Raw genomic sequence first — 18,079 nt, 5'->3', positions numbered from 1 at the left:
AAAATAGATGGGTATTTATGTTAGTTTGGTTGGTCATCAAAATTCCGGTTAGAAGGATAATTAAAAGACTTATCAACCATGAGGTGTTTCAATAGGTTGATGAGACACGTCAGAAGTTTTAAAAAAGAAAATGGGTGCAATTACAGAACTGACAAGCCCTGAACATACAAGTTTCACAGCAGGACTTGGTAATTCCCGTTATCATGTAGATGAGGTGAATCACAAGGGCCAAACTAAAAGACAGATGTAATTCTGAGCCAATATAATAAGTTGCAGAAAATAAAGATATTTGATTGATTAAATAAATTAATGAAATCATATGGACTCAAAAAGTCTCGCTAATGTGACAGGCAAGAAGCTTCCTCTAAAAAAGTTAAAAAAAACCTATTTATTAATAATGCCTTTAATATTCATTAATATACAACTGAGAGCACTCCTTTCTTCACATAACTATGCCCCTGTTCTTCATATAACCACCCACCACAGTAAAAGCTTTCTAGTGATAATTTTTAAAAAATTTTTTGAAGTTATCAGGCAGTACTTTTTGAGGTTTGAAACATCACTCAGTTTTTCTGTATATTCAAAATCAAACTACCTAAGCTAGTTTCAAATTTGAACGTTCTTCTCTGTCATTAAGGAAACATGTGAATGGCTACTGTGTGCCAGACAACATGCTAAGCATAGGGAATACAAAGGTGGTTAAGATATTGAACTTCTTTCTTAAAAGCTTAGAGTCAAGTTAGAAAGATATATGGACACAGTTTAGACGTATCATAAGTGCCACAGTAAATGTCCAAACTGCTATAGGAGCAAAGAATAGGACTAAAGCTACTTGGATGATAGGGGAGGCATTGAAACTGCTGTTTGAGCTGGGTCTTAATAAACATAAAAGTTTGCCACATAGAGAGGAGAGGTAGCAGAGTCCAGGTGGAGAGCGGAAGGAGCAGTACCAAAGTTACAGGGGCAAAAGGTACAAAAGGCTGTATGTCCGGACTGCTCAACCAATGTGTGCGTGGGAGAACAGAACTCATGGGGAAAGGAACAGGAATTGAGGCTGAAGAAAACAGCAGGTGCCAGGTTATGGAGGACCTTATATGCTATAGGAAATGGAGAGCCATTTTAATTTTTAAGCAAACTTTAAGCAAAATTTAAGAATTTTAAGCAAAGTCAGGAAGAACACTTAGGAAATTATTACAATAATACAAGTGAAAAAATGGGCCTTGAATTTATTAAGTGGCAGAGGTGTTAGGGAAAAGAAAAATAGACAGGACCGAACCCTGATCATGATTGAATCTACATGATGAGGGAGGAAATCGTGTTTGTGCCTGATGATCTCTTTTCTTCAAGGTCAAGTTGGTATGGGGGAGGCTGAAAGGACAAATAAAGGTAGGAGGTGTAAACAAAGTGGTGAAGGAAACAAGGGATCTGTAGGCTTAAGCTTTATTGAAAGAATAATCAAGGACTTCCCTGGTGGTGCAGTGGTTAAGAATCCGCCTACCAATGCAGGGGACACGGGCTCGATCCCTGGTCCGGGAAGATCCCACATGCCACGGAGCAACTAAGCCCGAGCGCTACAACTGAGCCTGCGCTCTAGAGCCCGCGAGCCACAACTACTGAGCCCATGTGCCACAACTACTGAAGCCTGCGCCCCTAGAGCCCGTGCTCCACAACAAGAGAAGCCGCTGCAGTGAGAGGCCCGCGTGCTGCATCGAAGAGTGGCCCCTGCTAGTCACAACTAGAGAAAGCCAACGCGCAGCAATGAAGACCCAACACAGCCAAAAATAAGTAAATAAATTAAAAAAAAAGAAAGAATAATCATGCAATATTGAGGTTATAAAAGTTACATTATTTCAAATGTGAAAATATAAAAATCACTTACATATAAAATTTAAGGGTATTAAAGCATCCAAACTTTAAATTTCAGCTTTAGTTCCTTATAAATGTACTTAATTGAGACAATATTCATAGCAGGCATAAATATAAGGAGAATTATATTTCTAAGAATTAAGACACAGGAGAAAATAATACATTCTGTTACTGATAAAAGCACAGAACAGTAGTGGTCAGTGTTATAGACTTCCCAACACCCTCTCCATTCCGAAAGATTATTAGGAGACAATTGGAGGAATCTCATTGATGGTGGCCATGATTGGGGAGAATGGCCATGCGACCGTGACACGAGGAGACATGAGGAGAGTTTTGCTGAGAGAACCTCTGAGAAAGGGTCCTTCAAAAGTCTATGAAGGAGACAGAAAAAATTGCTCATCTTCTTTCTCTGGCTGCTGCCAGGTCTGAATGGGCCCATGGGATAGCTACAGCCATCGTGAAACCAGCTTGAGAATGAAGCCAATACTAAAGGTGACAGAGCAGAGAGACGGAATGAAACCGATTCCTTGATGACATACTGAGCAGTGGAGCCCACCCTACTTGAACTTCTTGTTATGTGGGATTATAAATGTGTGGTGGTTTAAGCCATTGGAATCAGGGTTTTCTGTTACTTGCAGCCAACTAAAACAAGAATTTAAGGTAGATTAAAGGTAAACATTAACAGATGGTTACAATGTATTGAATTAAATTTTCTCCTCTTGGTAAATCAATTTCACTTACAGTCATTTTTTATTTCATTTGAAGTTTACATAATCCCTTCCCTCCAAATTGCCATTAATCGTTTTTTTGTTTGTTTGTTTGTTTTTTTGTGCTATCACATCTAACCATCTGTCCTCTCACACAGTATTGCTGACAGAGACAAACAGAACAGAGGGAAGTGAAGCTGCAGCTGAATTTAGCTCTCTGTTAAGCTGCAAAGAGATTGTCTCTCTTTTATAGATGATTTGAAGGCTGTGGTAGTAAACTTTTTCTGACAGCAGCCCTATGGGAGGAAAGCATATGGAGGAAAGAATCTGACAATCTTCTAATAACTGGTTTTTTTTTTTTAAATAAAAACAACTAAACACTTTCTTAAAACTAATAATATATCCTTCACTTACTTGCCCCCTGGCTGTATTGGGAGTATTTATATACATTTTTAATAATTTTAAATAAAAATAGTACATGCAGAATACAAACATAGTGTTTGGAACTAGGTATTACTATTAACAGTGGTCTACTTAGAACAAAATACTGTGCTAATCTAGCACTGAGAGTGTCCCAGTGGCCCTAAAGCAGTCACCAGTTGATCTGTAATGCATCTGCTCGCCTTCCTACAGCCTGAGTTTTGCTTTCCTCTTATCAATGCACTTGAAAAATTCAGTCTCTGGGCTAGTATATGTATTTCATTTTCAGGTGCAAGCAGCAACTTTGGCATTTCTTATCACAAAAAATCCATATGAGAGAGCTGGCAGGCCCAGTGAACTTCCTGGACGGAGAGGTTTTTCTGTCAAAGCTGGCAAGGTTTGGTCATCCACCATCTTCAGAGTTTGACCATTGAGCTGGACAGATCTGCAAAGGGGAAAGATACGTCCAAGTTAGCCAAGTTGTGTGTCTTCCACCTACTCTATAAAAGTCGTGAGATCTTTTTAAGACCAAAAAATTTTTCTGTGGCAGTTTATATTATATAATTTGTATTTGAACACTATGTCAGTTAGGTATTTGACCTAGATGGTCTTGAAGCTGCACTGGTAGAGTTGAGCAGTTGTGACAGAAACCATATGGCCTGCAAAGCCCCAAATATTTACTATCTGGCCCTTTACAGAAAATGGAACACATGTAATCCATACCAGGCAAGATGATGGAGTTATAAAAAGAACGAAGATGACATACTTCTGGATCTGCAACATTTTTTTGGATGGTAAGAAATTGAAAACATTTTTATATAAAGCAAATATATAGAATGGAATGTGAATTTCATGAATTTAACATACAAAATGACAGTCAATTTCCCACTTGTAACTATGTCCATAAACCCTCTTACTCCCCTTTTCCCAGGAGGTATGCATTCATTTTCTTAAATTGTTAAGCTATTTTGGTAGAATGTATATTGCTGTGGTGAAGCAAAAATGATTTTGTTTAGCTAAACCACAGATTCCAAAAAAAATATGTTTTCTTTGCATCTCACTGTTGGAATTTAAAATCAAAACTGAGTCAAAAAGTGGAAAAAAATTAAGGACAAGTGTTATTTCTTATGCATATTTATTATTATTTAAATCAAATTAATACATGCTTACAGCAATAAATCTCATATAAACAAGAGCTTATGAAGAAAAGCTTTAGTCTGCTTTTAGTTCTGCTGATAGTTACTTCCATAATTCCAAATGATGCTTTTATCTCTATTATCTTTTTCTTAATTGCTTTTTATATTATGAAATTTTTATATATGAAAAAAAGTTTTTTATTGTTGAAAATTTAGATTACTGTCAGAGTTTATCTATGTCATGTATATAATACATGTAACAGTACCTTGTATATAGTAAGCACTGTAAAAGTATTATCTATCATCATCATTATTATTCAGATAAATAAATACAACAAGAGCAACCTGTTAACTCATCATAACCATTTTTAAGATTTTGATGTATATTTCTTCATCTCTTTTCTATGTATGTATGTACATAGATGTTTTCATTGAGACAAAAATGAGCATACAGTATATAGTCTCTTAAAACTTGATTCTTTTTCCTGTAACACATCCTAACATTTGTTCACACCATTAAACATTCATCCACTACATCATTTTAATGGCTGCACAAGATTCAGTTGTATGAGCATATTAGTTTATTTACTTAATTGTCTAATGTTAGACATTTGATTGTTTCCAATTTAACATTATTATAAAGTTTTCATTTTTAAAGATCTCTCACACTCTATCCTAAGTATCAGTCGGCAGAAAAACTGATTTCCATTTAACCTTGGTTAAATGCCCAGCTCTGGGCTCTCTGCCTAAAGATGTAATAAGATAACCATGACTGCTGGAGGCTAATAAGCCTGCATAGCTGTTACACTCAGCCCACATGCACCCAAGCTTTGTCTTAGCACCTATATCACAGCAGTTCCTGGATGGGGTGTGGGAGGAAACGCCATGACCATCATCAGGAAACCACAGACAAAAACAGGCCTTGAAAACATCTCTAAATGGTGGTAGTAAGACCTCTCCTGTATGAAATTGAAGACCATTACAAGGGTACACAAAAAAGTTTCAGAAATGCTTTAGGGGAGGCCACAGAGTTTAAAGGTAAGTCTGATCATTGTAAGTTAATACTGCTCTGGGTTAAGATGATGAAACATGGGCAAGATAAACCATCTGGCTATACTGTTTAATCACCTATAAATATAGCTAAAGGATGCTATCAATATACTGAGTGTAAGCTTAAAGCATGCAGAATATTTCCTCATCAGGCTGGCAGATGAGGGTAGGGTTTTTTTTGAGGGTAGTACCTTGTTTTATATTTTTAAGTCAGTAACACGATGACAAGAAATAGAAGACATCCTTGTCACGTTTCAGATAAATTGAGCTAGAAGGAATTAGCAAGCAACAGATTTGGCAAAATTGGCGATGCTGGGTAAAATTTATGTGAGATAACTATAAAATACTGTTTTTATGTTAACATATATTCACTTCAAATATTTATTAAAATCTTACTATGCAGGACCTTCTATTGGCACTATACAAGTTATTCAAGTAAAAAATAATTTTTTAAAGGTGATTATTATTTAACCCTCTGAGGTCATTAGCGTGAGCAAGTGTGCAGACTGTGCACTCATCAAACTTACCTGCGATGCTTTTGCAACATTTTAAAGAGAGAAAAATATAAGTAATATATACTCATCGAAGAGAACTTAGGGTAATAAAACATTATGCACAATTTCACCAATTTTCCAAGTATAAAGCACGAAACGTGTGATCAGAATGCAACAGGGTCTGATAAATATAGCAAAGAGAAGAATCATTGAAGAAACTGGGCATTTTAGCCTGGAGAGAAGACAGTCCAATTGTCCTTCAAATATTTGAGAGTTATTCTGGAGAAAAGGAGGCATTCAGCATTGTTCCAGATTAACAGTAGCAAACTCAAATGTCCTCAAGGGCCAAGGAAGTTACGTGTGCCAGTGCAGTAGGACAGGCCTGAGACAGCAGGGTCACGTAGGGACTAAGGAGAACAGAAAGCTGAATGACCTGTCTAAAGGAAACAACCCCGGTTCAACTCCATCGAATTGGGAAAACATCCCAGAGCTGCCAGAGCGCCCATTTTCAAAGAAAAGCTAGAAATCCAGATACTTTAGTAGTTGTTAATTTTTACAACATTGACAACTAATTAAAAATAAAAATTAACACAGAACGTATGCCAACCTCCCCTACCAGAAAAAGAGAAAAAAAAAATCCTTTAAACCCACTTGTCCACAGGCATGAGGTATAGTTTCCATCCTCTGTTCTAGAGAATAGAACTAAGAGCAGCAGGTGAAAGGCTTAGAGGTTCACTTTATCCTTGCCACAGAGAGCAGTCGCCAGCAGAGGCTGCGAGATCCAACAGAGGAGGAATCAAACAGAGCTGAATGGCCTTAGATACCCATCTAAAATGATCTCTTAAGACACTTCTAATTCTACAACTATTATTCAACTACTTCAGACAAGCTTTTCTCTTATCAGCCTCAGACAGAAATATGCTAAAACTAGCCACTTCAAAAAGGGTCAAAACCCAAATAGAGAAAAGTGTCTGTTATCCAAATATGCATTATTTACAACAGGGAAAAAAAAAAGGTTTAAACAGTAGGAAAATAAGTAAACCATAGCATTTTATAAAACATGCAGCCCATTTAGAAGTCTACAAAGGCTATATATGGAAAGATACTTTGGGAAACTTGTGGGTTCCCCTTCACTTTTTCCTATTAGAGGTTGTATGATTACAGTTATAGTAAAATAAAGGATAGGGAAAAAATAAAGTAATGGTGCCCAGTGTTAATAATGCTTGTCTATGGGGGTTAGGACTTTGGAGAAAGCATGTTTATGGTACTTTTTCAGGTTCTGATGCTGTCACTGAAAACATCACTCATAGAGCATTTGCAAAGATGGGAGGAGGTAGTAAGAATTTTGTAATCTCAATTTTTTATGCTTTAATGTGAGAATAGTCGTGATGGAAAGAGCCCCTTCCAACACACAATGAATTTTTATTTTAATTAATTAATTTTTTGGCTGCACCGCACAGCTTGTGGGATTTTCAGTTCCCTGACTAGGGATTGAACCCGTACCCCCTGATTTGGGAGCACAGAGTCTTAGCCACTGGACCACTTGGGAAGTCTCCTTCCCATACATATTAGACAGAAATCTTACAACGTTTGTGTGCCTAACTCTTCAAGCCTTACGGTCATTCTTGGGTATTCTGTTGGATTACAGGCTTTTGTAAGACATATTCAATGACAGGCTTTTATAACTAAAATGTATTAGAACCAACTTTAAATAATTCACCTAAAAGGCACATTTCTGACCACTTTTTTCTTACTCTAACCAATAAAAAAACTATTCTGATACCATAAGAGACTCACACCCAGCTCGTGCCATATAATATTTTACACCAACTCCTATGCCTTTATATAGCAATTACATATAGGTATTTTTGTTTTAGTGACAGTGTTACCAAGAATTATGTCTTTTTGGAGCAAATAATCTAAATGCATTGAGTGGATCTTGATACATCAAGTTGCTCTGAAATGAAAACATTTCCCTAAGATAACTGCTAGTTTGTGGTCCCATCCTTCCGCTTTGGACTCTCTGAATGAATCACACTTGTATTAGTATGTATTCATATATAACTTCCTGAATATTAAGAATTGTTAGAACTTGAAATAGTTGACTTTTTTTTTTTTTTGCTCCCTATCAACACATGGTATTCTGACAAACACCAATAAAATTCACTTTTGGTGAAAGTTTGAAATGAACCAAGAAAATTACTCACTTGGAAAATAAGCCATTGGGTCCTGAAGGTTTTATGAGGTATTTGTCCACTTGCTTGTCAAATAAGTGATGTGGTAACTGCAAGCGCTTGGTGACATTATGGAGGTTTAAGGCATACAGAGTTAAATCTCCTTCTTTATACCTTGGGCTAAAAGCAAATAGATTAACTCAATAAAAATATTTATCTAATTTAAGCAATTGAATAGTTGATTAAAAATATAGTCATGGATAATACTAAGTATTAGTATCTATAGTGATGATGGGCCCTCTTTGTATCCTTCCATTTATGATAATATTAGACTACTGATGTGGTCCTATTTTGAAAACATGATAAAAATATTGCTCTTCACACTGCCATTTTCTGGGCTTTAGCACTTTGAGATCTTTGCTGCTTTGCTAGGCTGCGTTGTGAGGAAGCCAGTCAGCCCATATATGTTCAAACATAGGAAAGTTAAATGGTAAAATGGAAATTTTCAGGGTTCATGTGAATTCCTAATATAAAGCATATAAACCCAGGCTTTTCCTAACCTTATGAAAAGACTGAAACAAATAAGAAAATTAAATCTACTGACACTTTTCAGAATTTTTCCACCTAAACCATTCCCCCACTTATTCCTAATGGGGCCCACTCACCAGAAACAGAGTTCCCACTCACTGAAACTGGAAACAGTGTGTAGCTTTTGTAGCTAGAATTAGCATTTTAATATTATTCTATTAGGAAAGACAGACTGAAACTAAAAAGAGAAAAATCTCAGATTTAGGAACATTTTTCCTACCTAAGGCCAGAGTACTGGACTACAAAAATCTCTATGGCCTCTCAACTCCAGAAACTGGGTTGAAACTTTTGAAAACATGAGTGTTATTGTTGTTATTGGTCTCATTTTAATTCTTCTTCTTTATTAATCAGATATGACGCAAAGGGATAAGTATATTCATGTAATTATTCATTCATATGAGTTCATATTCATATTTTATTCATTCATAGTCATTCAATTGATTAATCATTCATACAAAATTAGTTTTATGTGTTTCATTTGTATCATTATTTATTTAAATTCAGGATATATTTTCATTATGGATTGTGATAATTAAATCATTGTACAAATCTTTGCTGGACTGCAAATGCCTATGTTTAACGTATTTTTTTTTTTTTTTTTTTAGCTAGACTCTGGCACCATATCACTATGAGAATGAAAAGAAATAAAGAACAATGACACACCTTAGACCCACTGTATAGATAGAAGACAACAGGGTGTTAGAGTAGGAAGTTGTGTGCTTACTAATTAAAACTCGTTGATTGGTAAAGGGTGTCTTACACACTTACTGGTTGATGTTTGTGCAATGAAGGTATACTCGAAGTTTGTTTCTGTCTGGACCTTTCACACTTGCCATTAACACGTTGGTGCCCACCAGTTTCTTGAACAGAAGAGAGAGCCAATAATCCTAGTTGTAGTGATTGGGGAGGGGAGGGACAAAAACAGATCTTTACTTACTCTTTAACAAAAACAGTGTCAAGCAAATAGTTATCCTACAAAGAGTGTGACTGTTATCCTAGAGCTATTTTAAAGGGATTCATCTTTTGGTCTGCATTACCACCACGAATCTGAGGGCAATATCTTGTTTGCTGCTTTTTATCACTGGAGGACTACACTTCCACAATTCAGAGGGCTATGCGTGCTAGGAGATAAATCTCAAGGATGCAACTCATTGCTCAGAGACAGTTTAAATATTCTTTGTTGTCAATCATCCAAGAATTCAAAGCTCAAAGCAAAACTTTTAGATATAGACACATACACACACTCACATACACACACACACACACACACACACATACACACACAAAGCCAAGTTTTAAAAATAAAACTTCTGTTTAAGAGACTAAAACAATTTCCTCTGAAACCTTGTAAACCCCCAACCCCTGCCCAATAAAGCAGTGCATTAGGCAATGACCATCACTAGCTATCAAGGTCAAAAAAAGAGACAATCAGACATGATGTGTCTCTTGATGGAAGCACACAATATCACCTATGAAGAATTCTTGCAAAACAAAAAACCCCACAAAAATCAAGCCTCTGGGTCTAACTACCAGTTTACAGGAAATACAGGGGACAGAGGAACATGCTAAATGATACCACAGAAATAAATTTAGCAAAATCCAGAATGTGGGAAACACTATATAACATTACCTGGTTTCTCTAATAAATTCCAAGGGACAAAAAAAAGAGAGGGAGAGAGAACTTAAAGATTAACAGACCTAAGAGATATAATAAATACAATATATGGACCTTGTTTGGATTCTGATGTGAATAAACCAACAATTAAAAACATTTGTGACTGGAGGGTGAGGTGGTGGTGTGATGAATTGAGAGATTGGGATTGACATGTATACATTGCTGTGTATAAAATGGATGACTACGGCGATGAAGAGTGGCCCCCGCTTGCCACAACTAGAGAAAGCCCTCGCACGGAAACGAAGACCCAACACAGCCAAAATAAATTAAAAAAAAAAAAAAAAATTGGATGACTAATAAGAAACAAAAAAGAAAACATTTGTGACAATAAGGAAAATGTGAAACACTGACTAAATATTTAATGATATTGAGAAATTATTGTTCATATTTTAAAGTATGATAATTATATTTTGTTACGTTTTTACAAAGGAGATACATACTGAAATACTTATGGATAAAGTGGTATACCTGAGATTTGCTTAGAAGTAATCCAGTAGGTGGGAGGTAAAGAGTGGGTACGATTATAGATTAAACAACATTAGGGCTTCGTATACTTTTCTCTCTACTTTGAAATTTTTCATAATAAAAAGTTTTTTTTTTAAAAATCCACTCAATATATATATACCCCAACCCTTCCTTCTTGAGCTTGGGTAAGGTAGACTCAACAGGCAAACAGCTTTTGTTTCTCTGCTTAACTTCAAAATTTTCACTGGAGACAAGAAGAGAATCAATTAAATGTTTTCAAAGGAGACGTAGCATGGTTCCATGACTTGGGGGTAGAAAGCAAGCAGGCTCAGAGCCAGGATTTGTACAGGATTCTTTAGAGTAACAATGAGACAGCTGTGTGACCTCCAGCAAATCACACAAGCTCATCTCAATTTGAACTTCCTCATTTGAAAAATGGATCCAAGATACCTTCCTTGCCACCTTCCAGGACTGTTTTGCGAATTCCCTGGTATTCTGCATATGTCAAAGGTAACATTTACTCTTGCAAGTTTTTCTAGCTGACTTGTGAACCTTGAGGAAGAAGTATATTTAGCACATATACAAAGAATTCTTAAGCCAAAAGTTTATGTTTGGCTGAGAAGCTTTAGATAACAACATAAATAGCTGGTACTATTTACAAAGAGTGACAGGATAAGCTGGCTAATTTCTAGGCATTGGACTTGAAGCAAATTGTGAAGAAACTATTTATTTCTCTTCCTTGTTCAAGGTCCATTTAAGAAGGGGCCAGTAGTAGATTTTGGATATTTGTCTAATGAAATGATCACATTTGGTTTAACTCATTTTATAAATGACTCATAATATACTTGGGGAAGATAGATTCCATTTTGTGCAAAGACATTTTGCTAAATTTTTTTTTTAAGTTATGTACAGTGTACTCCATGAGTTTGGACCACTATAGACTAAAGGCAATTTTGGGGGGAAATCTATCTACAAACCATAAAAGCCTAGCTTATATTTTGGCATGTGCTTTTTGCAGACTTTCTTAGCTTTCCTACAATGTTCAAGCAATTCCCTTAGGAATTATTCTTAGAAAATAGATATTCTCATATGCTATTTTAGACTCTAAAAATCAAGGTCATACTTCTCAAGCTATATCTATGCTATGCCAATTTTTAGATATATATATATATATCTTCCAGGTGGTTTTTTAAATAGAAAGGCTATATTTCCTGATTTAGTACCAGATGTAGTTGGAGGTAGGGTGGAAATGAGATTTTACTCATAAATATCTTGAAGATTATTAACAAAATAGCCAATCGTATGGTGATATTTTTGAACAAATACATGGTACTAGCTTATCTTAAAGTTAAATAAATTATGATTTCATGACAAAAAATTTTGAAACTTTGGATACTACAGGCAATTTTAAATTTGATTTACTTGGCAAAACATTTGATTCAAGTTTATCTTATAAAATTGAAGTCATAAAATTTCAAATTACTCCTTTTTTTAAAAATCCCACACCATGCCCTAAATAACCCACATTAAAAACGTTATTTCTGGGTCTCAATTTCTTGAGACACAAAAAAGTTAGAATGAGTGATCTCTAAGGTTTCTTCTAATTCATCTTTCCATGGTTTGGCTACTTATTGAGAGCATTGAATTTATTGAGAGAATTGACTATTTATAAAAGGTTAATACAGGGAGCCCTTAGTATACTCTAACCTACTCACGATAATAGGAAAATAATGGTCACTTACAGGCAAAGGTTCAAAATTTTCATCCACTAAGTGGTAGTTTCCAGCTCCAAAGAACACTTGCCTCATCACCACTTCTATGCCCATTCTGGCCGACAGGCCCAATTTATCCAGCCACCTGGAACAGAGTGAGGCCAAGCTTCCTTCAAGTTTGGCAAACAAAATAACACAGTTTTAACTATACACTATTCTGATTTATTCCTCCGTGTGGGAGGAACTGACAGGAAGCCAGAAAAGTAGTATTAATTATCAATAAGTCATTCAGATGAAATAGAGACTATCCTTCACTTCACGTGTTCTCACACTTCTGCATGATAACAAATCCTAGAAGACTATTAATATGCTATAAGAGTCCCTATCAGGGTAGGACAACATCTACAAAGCGGAGTAGACAAACGCCCACCCTTATAGACAATTATTCTCCGTCCTGTGTGGGATCCACACCCGCCCTTCCCACCTCCACCCGCCGCCTCCCCACCCGCATTTCCATGTGAGGTCTGAAGAAAGGATTGCTGGTGGTCAGCAGTACTAAAATGCGAAATAAGTAGAATCGCCCCTAAGCTTTTATGGACAATTCCTCCCCCCGTGTTCAGTCAGTGGCAAAATACACATCTCCTTTCTTTCCTCTACTCCTCATGCCTCCACAAGCATAAGGGATGTGTGCTCTAGTCGGGGATTATAAGAATGAGGGTAGGAGAGGAAAGAGAATAAAGCTCAATATGAGCATGCAGAACTATAGACTAAGAGTGTTAACCGAGTTATGAAATGTAAGTAAACCAGCTGGTTTTAAAGCAATCAAGTTTGTGATGCTTGGATAAGAGGGTGATTTAGTACATCTTTAAATTCATTGGTAGCCCCTCGGGTGTGACCTCATACTTCCAGGCTCTAAACTTCTTGGGAATCTATGAGTAGAGCTATATGTACTCAGAATCCTTCTCAGAGTCGAGGCTCTTGATGCACTCTTTTACAATGTATTTCTTTAGAGAAAGGAATGCTTGACATATTTATGGGCCATAATTAAGGAACAAAACTTCTAAAGCAGCTCATTCATACAATGATTAATTTGGGCACATGTTAAAGATGTCCAACCAACTTTAGTAAATCATTTTCTTGCAAAATCTGGCACAAACTTTGGAGCTCAGCCACAGAAACTGTCTTTGACCAGATTTTTGTCTGACGAGTTATTTCAACTGAATAGAAGAACAGGAGAATGCTATCTGGTCCCTGAGACAAGTGCAAGTTCACTCACATAAAGCCAGCAGCAAAGGTGTTGGACAGCAAGGGCGCTCCACCCCCATACGCAGAGCTGGTCTCTCCTAACCAAACCTTCTTGTGGGGTCTGGTCTCCTCAACAGCCTATGTATGGAACAGGAAAGTCTCCACGGTAATTGCAAACAAGCTGACCAAATATGTTGCTGAAGATTATTCAATATTCAAAACCTTGCATTCCCAGATCCATCCGTTCAATATAGTTACAAAATATTTTCACGGTCATTTAGGTCTTGGGCAATTAACTTTTTTTTTTTTTTTTTATAGCTACTTTATTTATTTATTTATTTTAATTTTGGCTGTGTTGGGTCTTCGGTTCGTGCGAGGGCTTTCTCTAGTTACGGCAAGTGGGGGCCACTCTTCATCGCGGTGCGGGGACCGCTTTTCATCGCGGTGCATGGGCCTTTCACTATCGCGGCCCCTCCCGTTGCGGGGCACAGGCTCCAGACGCGCAGGCTCAGTAGTTGTGGCTCACGGGCCCAGTTGCTCCGCGGCATGTGGGATCTTCCCAGACCAGGGCTCGAACCCGTGTCCCCTGCATTAGCAGGCAGATTCTCAACCACTGCGCCACCAGGGAAGCCGGGCAATTAACTTTTATTGGAATACTAGGTGTGGAAGGAATGTAAATAATCCCATTCTTTTCTTATGGACTATGAGAGTTCATTCTACTGAAAGGCTATTGGAAGTATTTTTAATTTCTAATCAACATACATGGGTAAGACCCAATACTAAGGGGAACTGAAGGTGAATAAGATCTAGTGCCTGCTCTCTAAAATTGGAAAAACATATAAATTTATATACCTGTAGAATTTAGGACTAGCTAGACTACAAAATAAGGACTCTGGTTTTACATTAAAAAGAAAAAAAAGGCTATTACCTGGAAAATTTCTTGCACAGATGAAATAAAAGTGTCCAATACATCAGGGTTTAGAAAATCTTCTTTGGTAGCAATTCGCCCATTCAAGTAGTAGCTAAATTATTCACAAAATATTTAGGAAAAAGTAACAAACTTTACTTTCTGCTTTTAAGTTAATTGGCCGCCCTTGCCCTCCTTCCTACTTCTTCCCACCCCTGTGCTATTTAAAAAAAAAAAAAAAAAAAAAAACAGCAGAAGTTCTACTAAGGAGAGAACAAGATGAAAGGGGACCACTTATTCTGTCTTGAGAAAACATAGTCACAAATGCAGGTATTTGTGGGTTACCCATTCTTTGGCAAGCATATTAGTTTTAGCTACTATTAGCTACATCTATTCCATGACTTAAACGATAGTGTGCCTTGATCTTGTAGAAACTACCACGTTACTTAAAACAAGTTTAAATTTTTGTTTTATTAATATTAAGATCCTAGTACAATGCTGCTTGAGACGGTTTCTTATCGGGAACTATAAAGTCAATTAGTAATTAAATGAAAACAATTTTTTGAAAACTAGGTAATAAGTAAAGCTAGCTTTACTTTCTCAGTATTAACAGTAGGAGACATACTTACTGATGCCATGTAACTGAATCAATCACTTCTCCCCCAGCCTTCAGGAAACTAGAAAAAAAAATCTATTATGTTATCACTTAATCCTTATATGAACAATAAATGCACAAGAGTTGTTTTCCCTAGAAATGAGCTGGTTACTACTTTAGGATAAAGCAACACAAACTTCCTAATTCTGATACAAATTTTATCACAGATGCCATTTGCCCCAAAATCTTTGGTATTCTGAGCCAGTCAATGTTTCCTCTTTTGGTAAACCTTCTAGTCAGGCAACAAATTGTTTAATAACAGGTGGTTTATTGAAGAGTCTCCACCAAAGAAAAATATTATATTTAAGAAAAGTGGTTCTGCTTCCTCTAGCTCTTACCTCTTCAGCATCTTAACAGTCTTTCCTCGAGGCTGGCCAACATCAGGACCATAGAGTTTTGCATTTTTGAAAGCAGATTTTCGTATAAGTTTATGCAACTCCACAAAATCTTCTCCTAACTGCAACCCATCGATGAAAATACCAGCCTTCTTCCGGAAACTGTTAGGTTCTGAAAGACAGCAATTCGCAAAATAATTGCTTACCTAGAAAATTTTTTATTTAAAAGCAAACATAAAAGCAGCATATAAAAGCAACAAAGCATTTTTCATATTACAAAAACTTAGAATCCAAAGTCAAGGAAAGTAAAATCTCTAGTTATAAAGAAGATATTCCAGGAAAATAAAAATATAAGTTATATAACTGAAGTATTGGGGGTAATACAACAGTTGGAAATTAATAATTGGGATATTAAACTAATGGATATTCAGGAAATAGTCTGTATTCAGTATTTAATAACCTAATTTACTTTTAAAAAAAGATTGTGTGGGAGAAGACATTTAAAAACCTATTTCTACAATGTAATTAAAAGTCTTCCTGAGGGGCTTCCCTAGTGGCGCAGTAGTTAAGAATCCACCTGCCAATGCAGTGACATGGGTTTGAGCCCTGGTCCAGGAAGATCCTACATGCCGCGGAGCAACTAAGCCCGTGCGCCACAACTACTGAGCCTGTGCTCTAGAGCCCGTGAGCCACAACTACTGAAGCCTGCACGCCTAGAGCCTGCGCTCCGCAACAAAAGAAGCCACCACAATGAGAAGCCCGCGCACCGCAAAGAAGAGTAGCCCCTGCTCGCCGCAACTAGAGAAAGCCCGCGCAGAGCAACGAAGACCTAACACAGCCAAAAGTAAATAAATAAAATAAATAAATTTATTTTTTTAAAAAGTCTTACTGAGAATTATAAGTGCAAATTATATGTGCATGTGAGTCTGGAAGTAGCAAAGCTGAAGGGAGGGGAGGGAGGCATGGAAAGTGTCCAATCTACTTCCCAAATTACCTTACTCTTCTCCTTCACCCCGGAAACCAGACCTTCCCTTTGCAAAATGCGGCCCGAGGAAGAGGGGCACATGATGACACTCTTTTATCTTACTCTGAAGAGCAGAAGGAGATGGGGATGGGTAGGGCAGAAAAGTAGGGAAGGTGAGATGTACAGAGATGGGTAAGGATGGGTTCAGACGACCTATTATTCACATAGTTGCTGCAGTAAAGTTGTTCAGCATCTAACTAAGATATGGTTGCCTTGACCCTTCCTTTTTTTTTTTTTTAATTTATTTTATTTATTTATGTATTATCTTTTGGCTACATTGGGTCTTAGTTGCGGCACGTGGGATCTTTTTTTTTTTTAATTAATAGCTACTTTATTAATTAATTAATTAATTAATTATTTATTTTTGGCTGTGCTGGGTCTTTGTTTCTGTGCGAGGGCTTTCTCTAGTTGTGGTGAGTGGGGGCCACTCTTCATCGCGGTGTGCGGGCCTTTCACTATCGCGGCCTCTCTTGTTGCGGAGCACAGGCTCCAGACGCGCAGGCTCAGTAGTTGTGGCTCACGGGCCTAGTTGCTCCACGGCATGTGGGATCTTCCCAGACCAGGGCTCGAACCCGTGTCCCCTGCATTGGCAGGCAGATTCTCAACCACTGCGCCACCAGGGAAGCCCCGACCCTTCCTTTTATTCTGTTTTCAGTGCTTCAACTTGCCAGTTATCCTCAGCAACCCAATCCCAAAATCTGCTGCTAGACTTTATCATAATACATACCACTATAGACATGCATCACTTCTTTGCTTGCTTTCTGGTCGGTCTGCCTCCCTACCTCTAGAACAGAAGTCTCAAGAGAGCAGGGACCTCCTACTAGAGCCAGACTGCCTGGGTTTAAATCCTAACTCCTGTAAGATTCCTCTCACTGATAATTGCCCGGCATCACACAGCTATTTAGCTAACCTTTTTGTGCCTCTTTTGTCATCTATGAAATGAATGCCATAATTGTGTTCACCTCGGGGCAATTATAAAGATAAAATAAGCTAATACTTATTAAATGCTCAGAACAGTGCCTGGAATATAATATGTGCTCATGATATTACTACATCTCACTTCCCATTTTATCTTCAGTTCCATCGGCTGATGTGTGAACAAAGCATTGTAAATATGTTTGAATGAATGCGGCTAATCACTAGCACTTTAGTTACAATTTATAAGTTCCTTACAATAAAAGAGTGACAAAGGAGACAATCAAGAGCTTGACCCAGGTAAGACTCTGTACCGGAACTTCTAGCTTGAACCCATTATGAGTGTTGGCATGGGGTTGCTGAGATTGACAAGTTGAGAACAGAGGAAGGAATGGAAAGGTAAAAGCAAACTGCTTGAGTCCAACCTGCCAAGCATAAGAGGTCTAAGTGACCCTGAAGATCTCAAGGGAACCAGGGAACTGTGGAAGTGCTCAAATGTAGTGTAAACTGGGATTAACGATAGGTTCTGGGATACATAAGGAGTTTTCTGCCACAAGTAATTCCAAACTCACACCATTGAGCACTTACACAAATATTCCAAGGCAAAAAACATATTTGCTATTATTAAAAAGAAGGTCATAAATAGGAACAAATAATGGCAAAGGGGAATCTCCTTATTATTGAAATGTTCCCCGGCCGGGGGCAGGGGAG

The 18,079-nt window shown here is 37.3% G+C and overlaps 1 protein-coding gene across 3 annotated transcripts in view; it reads right to left on the bottom strand.

Annotated features, from left to right (window-relative positions):
* Window positions 1-1,978: 1,978 nt before the first annotated feature.
* Window positions 1,979-18,079, bottom strand: part of HPSE (heparanase) — a 33,820-nt gene continuing 17,719 nt past the window's right edge. For 2 of the 3 annotated variants that reach the window (XM_059922726.1, XM_059922727.1), the window contains 8 exons: window positions 15,433-15,601; window positions 15,069-15,116; window positions 14,461-14,554; window positions 13,564-13,670; window positions 12,318-12,432; window positions 9,204-9,322; window positions 7,881-8,027; window positions 1,979-3,438 (listed from right to left, as the gene is read on the bottom strand). In XM_059922726.1, the coding sequence (XP_059778709.1) occupies window positions 3,279-3,438; window positions 7,881-8,027; window positions 9,204-9,322; window positions 12,318-12,432; window positions 13,564-13,670; window positions 14,461-14,554; window positions 15,069-15,116; window positions 15,433-15,601 (959 nt within the window). In that variant the 3' untranslated portion in view covers window positions 1,979-3,278. The remainder of the gene's footprint in view (window positions 3,439-7,880; window positions 8,028-9,203; window positions 9,323-12,317; window positions 12,433-13,563; window positions 13,671-14,460; window positions 14,555-15,068; window positions 15,117-15,432; window positions 15,602-18,079) is intronic. The other variant, XM_059922728.1, reaches the window with a different exon arrangement.

This window comes from Balaenoptera ricei, chromosome 5, assembly GCF_028023285.1.
Source record: "Balaenoptera ricei isolate mBalRic1 chromosome 5, mBalRic1.hap2, whole genome shotgun sequence".
Taxonomy (NCBI): domain Eukaryota; kingdom Metazoa; phylum Chordata; class Mammalia; order Artiodactyla; family Balaenopteridae; genus Balaenoptera; species Balaenoptera ricei.
Note: the sequence above shows the minus strand (reverse complement) of the source record. Positions and strands in the feature narration are given on the sequence as shown.